At 43.6% G+C, this 6,000-nt stretch overlaps 1 protein-coding gene across 2 annotated transcripts in view; it reads right to left on the bottom strand.

Moving 5' to 3' along the window:
• Positions 1-6,000, bottom strand: part of LOC133350241 (C-Jun-amino-terminal kinase-interacting protein 2-like) — a 28,903-nt gene extending 22,903 nt beyond the window's left edge. Inside the window, exons 1-3 of one of the 2 annotated variants that reach the window (XM_061564368.1) lie at positions 5,982-6,000; positions 4,810-4,902; positions 765-873 (exon numbers count right to left, since the gene is read on the bottom strand). In XM_061564368.1, coding sequence (XP_061420352.1) covers positions 765-873; positions 4,810-4,895 — 195 coding nt within the window. In that variant the 5' untranslated portion in view covers positions 4,896-4,902; positions 5,982-6,000. Of the gene's footprint in view, positions 1-764; positions 874-4,809; positions 5,101-5,981 lie in introns of those variants that run through there. The other variant, XM_061564369.1, reaches the window with a different exon arrangement.

Here is a 6,000-nt window from a genome sequence, read left to right on the forward strand (position 1 = left end):
TGCCACGTGTTAATACAGGCCTTAACATGATCAAACACCAATGAAAACATGAAAGTGCAAAGATGAATGGCATAGATAGTCCCTTACAGCGACAGAAGTGGAATGAGCTCATCAAAATCAGAAACGCAATGTTGAATAATTTCGCTCATAGCACAGTCTGGATAAAATTTGGGAGAAATTACAAATACATTATGAGTGAAAACAAGAGAACCGCTGTTGCAAGGTTACAAATATTTTTCGATTTAAAGCTTTCGTGACTGCAGGGATTCATCTTCTTTGTTCTTTCGGTAAAGTCACGTAGAAGGGAAGTAATAAAATAATAAAAATAAAACATAATAAAATAATTCTCACGACGTTTCGGCCACAACGCAAGCAGCCGTCCTCAGGTGGACGCTGTCTCCCCCGACAGACCTGTTCTTCACCTGAGGATGGCTGCTTGCGTTGTGGCCGAAACGTCGTGAGAATTATTTTATTATGTTTTATTTTTATTATTTTATTACTTCCCTTCTACGTGACTTTACCGAAAGAACCAAGAAGGTTACAAATATTGTAGCGGCAGGCCAAATGAAATAATACCGCAGATCTTATCCGGCCCGCAAGCCCTCTCGGTCCCCCACCATTGATTTAGACTAATAAGCACATTTTCATTCTTGTGCTGAGCCAGTAAGAATTTCTCTGGCTCAAACTGCCACGCGGAAGGTGGCTTAAGGGTGACGTTGACACAGACGTATGTACATTGCATGTGCACAGTGGAGTTATTATACCGATCCAGCCAGGTCACTCAGACAGGGCGCCGTGATGCCACAGTCGTCCACAATCTCCGAGAAGTCTTCATCCTCAAACTCCTCCAAGCTGATGTCGTTGGACAGGCGGCTGAGCACATGTGAACAAACACAATCGGAGCTTCACGAGAATTGCTATTAAATTACGTATGCAGTTAAGCTGTAAATGCAAGTCATTCAAACTCACGGATAGATTGATACTGTATATACACACATACATACACACCTCTTACAGGCATTGTAACAGCAAGTTCCTTTGCAAACAGACATGTATGCAAATACATGTTCGAGCTAACATTTCACATGAAAGCATTTCACATAAAGGTCCCATGACCATACCTAACATCAGCTTGGGGCCACTGGAACTCACTTTTTATCATAAACCCCATTACGGCAGAGGCCTCCTCAAAAACCAGAGGCGCTTTACTCGAGCATTATGCACTTAAATTGAAAATAGCGTCAGCAAGGGAACGGCTCAGTGACTTTATTAGGAGGAACGCACTGCTAGAAGACACTGAACCATGCGGTAATATGTTGATCTTAGCCGATGGTTAAACACACAAGGCTCAGGGCCTTGTTCTGGCCTGCATGTCGTCATTATTACTCAAGATTTTCAATGTGCAGTGTGTACATTTCACATATATCGGTTTAAGACAGTGGTACCCAAAGCTGTGGTACACATGCTACGGGTGGTAAGGCAAGCAGTACGTGTGGCAGGGTGGCATGGTGGTAATGTTAATGTCTCACAGCAAATGTTTGTGGGTTCAATTCCTGACTCGGGTGCCTTTCTGTATTAATGAAGGACTTTGAGCTATGGCTCCACGTCTCTGAGTTCTCCATTGAACATCTTTATTATTATTATTCTCCGCCCAGGTGTCCTCCCGCAGCTGACAAAAACATACAATGTAACTGGTATTGGTCAAAAATCCCAAAGCTGAACAATTACTTGCGAATTACTCAAAAGGGATTCCACGTGGTAAAATTGCGCCTTACTGCAAAAACATTGCAGGATCCTCCCGAAAAAGTCTTGAGACTCCGTGAAGTACTGTATTCCTGGGTTAAGAAGCGTTTTTAATAAGTATAATATCTGCATCTATGCATTAGTGTGAGCTTTGGCTGTATGCTTATATAATATAGTATTTGGCAAAAATGTCACGGTAATGCATAATTGAACAAGGAAAAAAGAATCCCAATTATGAAAAGTATTTTGAAAAATAAGTACCTGCTGTAGTCCTCATTTTTAATAAGCACCAATAGTACTAATTGTAAAGCACATTTGTATATTACATGTACTGTATAGCACTCTAACTGATTTCATAACCATTGGCTTTATGAACACCAGCGTGTTTGATGTTTAGCACACATTCTTTGGGAGGGGTTTCATATGAAAAATCTTCCACATCAGATGATCTATATTCATCGCACATGGAAGTACACAATTTAACAAAGTTTGGGAAGCGCTGATCGAAAACGATAAATGTGTACAAACCGCAGTGCATCAGCCCCTTATTTTTGCTAACCCAAGTGCAACGTTGCATAATTAAAGACGTAGGTAAGACAACGATGTACATGCGTGTATTATTTAAGACGATACGTTGCATAAAGGGTCACCAAGTTCTTACCCTCCACTCGTTTGGCACTGTTCCTACTTAAGCCCATTGCAACGGTGGTGGCAAGATTTCAGACTGATTATCAAATCACAGAATCAGATTCTTTATTTAGACTGGAGGATTCAGTTGAGCAACTAAGCTCTTTTTCACCGATTTCCAGTAGGGGCGGGTCAGAAAGTTCTACATCAGATTGGTCTATTACTATAATTTTAACACATCTTGCCTTGTTAAATAAAATGCTGGTGTGCCCTAACTTGCTTTAATTCGTGTGTATACATCAAATATTGTTCGTGCAAAGACCTTTGTCAATACTTTTCAATAGAGCACTCCCCCCTACACCGCTTCGGTTATTGCGACAGTGTGACCGTACATCATCCCGCTGGACATTACATGATGCGGAGGGAAGGACAGATTACATGAGACATCATTCTCGACTGGAAAAAAAGTTGTAACCCGGAATATAACTTTGGTAGGTCAACCAAGTGTAAAGCGCAATGCCCTTGATCCACTGTCCCACCATATCCACCTCTGAAGTTAAATTGTAATCTCCGGCCATAATCTAGGCTCTAAGGACATTAGTCACGGTGAACGTGAATGTGAGCAGAGTGGGTCATCGTGCGTCATACCATATTACGACATTGGATAAAGTAAAGAACGAAGCGTTCACGTGAACAGCAAAGCGTTCATCATCACATCATGCCACAGCGCGCGCCGCACGCTGTCTCATGCCCCTTAATGTCCGAGGACGTGGATGTCTTCCGTATTATGCCAGGTTAACGAAATGACAAATATTGATTTCACGTGCACAGCTCTGCCATGTCTGTTAAGTGTCCCGGGTTAACGTCGTGACGAATGAATACGTAATAAAATTAACGTAGAACCCTATGTCCATCCACGTAACAATTAACCCCCATGTCGATCAAGGGGGTTGTTTGACCATGCCTTGCCACGCCAGTGAGTACGAGTTAGTGGGCGTAGGACCGATTAATGTGTAAATTATATTATCAACCTGCTTTTTGCCGTAAGCCTGGATTCAAAATCATCTCGACGCGGAGTGTGAGAAGCACAACGCGACCACTCCACCCTACAGCACCCATCCATGAGCACCTAAAAGTCGAGGATTGTCCGCTTCGAGTACATGTTTGGTACCATTCGTGACTCAATATGTATTTGCAATTAAATTATACACAATTCATATTACGATATCTTGCCGTTCGTTTTTATCTGCAGATTAATCAATTTACAGTATTTAAATGTAATTCTTCACGAGTCCGTTGTTAATGCTGGAATAAACAAATATACTAGACGGGGAATTTCACTTAAATATCTGAATGTTTCCATATTTTATTAAATGAATATGTTCCAAAACAAACGAAATTGTGTGCGCGCCACAAAGTAACTTAATTTATTTCTGGTATTTTTGTTTATCCAGACACTCCCCGTCGATTCTCAAGAATCTTTCAGAAACGTCCTGCATTGAGATGTTCGGCAAATACCATTATTCAGTCTTTTAGCAATACAATTGAAATGTTCGCATTCACCGACAGTATACGTGTTTTTTAAATGACCAGTTATTACAGTATTTAGTAAATAGCACAAAAAAAGCAAGCACCGATTTCGGCTATATTTTCCATAAACCAGCAACTTACACGACAACACATTGTATTAATAATTAACGTATGGTCCAAATATGCGTGCAGTCTATATTAATATTGCAATATATTTAGCATAAGCACCCAACATCCAACGTGCATCACAAACAAAAACAACACACCTCCTCCTATGTCGTAGGCGACGTGACGTAAGATTTGCCATTGGTTGTCCTCCCGATAATGAAAACTGTCTTTTTAACATTCAAATTCTGTTTAAAAAAAAAAAAACAACCAGGCTGTAGTGCACCGTAATATCGTGCGCACTACATACTTCCATTGATTACAAATGCTCCGTTGGGAAAAGCTTAGCTTTTTTTTCTAGCGACGTCAACATCGGATAGATATTGCGCCAGCGTGTCCGATGCAAGAACGCTGCTTGCATAAGGAACAACGCGGATAACGCACGAAACGCACGCTGCTCTTCAACAACAAACCATTTACACCTGATGTGCGACAACCAAAGACGAACACACGGGACAACCAAAACATCTCAGGCGATACGCGTTCTCAAAGACAGCAAATACATATCAACAAAGGCAGATGTCGCAAAAGGTAGGAGACCAATACATCCCGACAGTATTGTGCAGTATCGTCAAAAAAAAATCACGACCAGTCCCAGCGACGAAGAAGAAGAATATGATGATCATCATAACCTTGCTTATTTACACACGGTACATTTCTCTGGGTGATGAATAATGGGAACAATAACCCGCTAGAGGGGTAACGGAGCTGTTGTTTGGGGGGGGGGTGGGGGTGGAATTGTACCTGAATCCGGACGGCGACGTTAGCTGCAACCCCAGAAAGGGCGAGCTCTCCGGCGAGCTGAGATTGAGGTGATGATGCTCCGCCATCTCTCCGCTTTTGCGAGGAGAGAGGGAGGATAAGGTGGGTGGGGGGGATAGGCTGGAGAGGATGGGGAGGATGGAGAGGATGGGGGAGGATGACGAGGAGCGGCACCACCACCACCAGCAGCAGCAGCAGCAGGAGGAGGGGAGGAGGTGTTTTGGTGGGAGGTTGAGTAAGTGGTGGGGGACGACGGGGAATTGTAGTGGGGGGGGGGGTCGTGTGTGTGTGTGTGGAGTAGTGGGGGGGTGGTGGTGGTGATGCTGGCGGTGGGGTAAGGAGCTGTGTGGATGTGCTCGGCTCTGCGACAGCTGGACAAAGAGGCGCGCCCTCTCCCGAGAGGACAATTAAATAGGGTGGTCGGATCGGGGTGGTGTGTTGGTGGGGGGGGGGGACGACCCGACGGATTAATAATCGTAATGCCACAACCGACCACGGCGAATAGAGTAATGTCACCAGCGTAAAGCGAAGAGTCACCACCAGCACAATTACCGCACTGCCACCTGAGTCACACACACAGTCGTGGGTCAGACCAAACAGCCTCGGTCACGGAATTGATGAAATTACCACAAAAAAATGCAGTATTAGACAGCCAGTGAAATACTCTAAAGTTCCTGTACGTAACGCAGCAAACCTCGGTGTGTGAGAAAATTAAACGACTGTAAACAAATATATATTTCTACCCCTATGACATTTCGCGACGACCGTGTATGATGTCAAGTTCAGTGGCCCAGGCGCTGTAATTCCGTTACCGAGAAATTGGCCAAATTCGGTGTTGTCTACCCCCAAGGTCAACGCGTATACTGCAGATGATAACCCCCCATACATTGCGGCAGTCGTTCACAATTTCAGGCATTGTATATTCAACATGCGACGTCCCCAGTCAGCTACATATACGCATGTTTTGTTTTCTTCTCGTGAATAACAAAACGCTACACGCCGATGCATGCATACCGTGACACATCCAGACACGTAATGCGAGAACATACTGGTTTTCCATGTACAAACGTACTGTCATATGATGCGTTACACACACATACTGCGATGCATACTGTGACACACACACACACATACACACGCGATGCAATACATACGGCTTCACATGATGCGACG

This window comes from Lethenteron reissneri, chromosome 33 (genome assembly GCF_015708825.2).
Source record: "Lethenteron reissneri isolate LAM-NWPU_2019-01 chromosome 33, ASM1570882v1, whole genome shotgun sequence".
NCBI lineage: Eukaryota > Metazoa > Chordata > Hyperoartia > Petromyzontiformes > Petromyzontidae > Lethenteron > Lethenteron reissneri.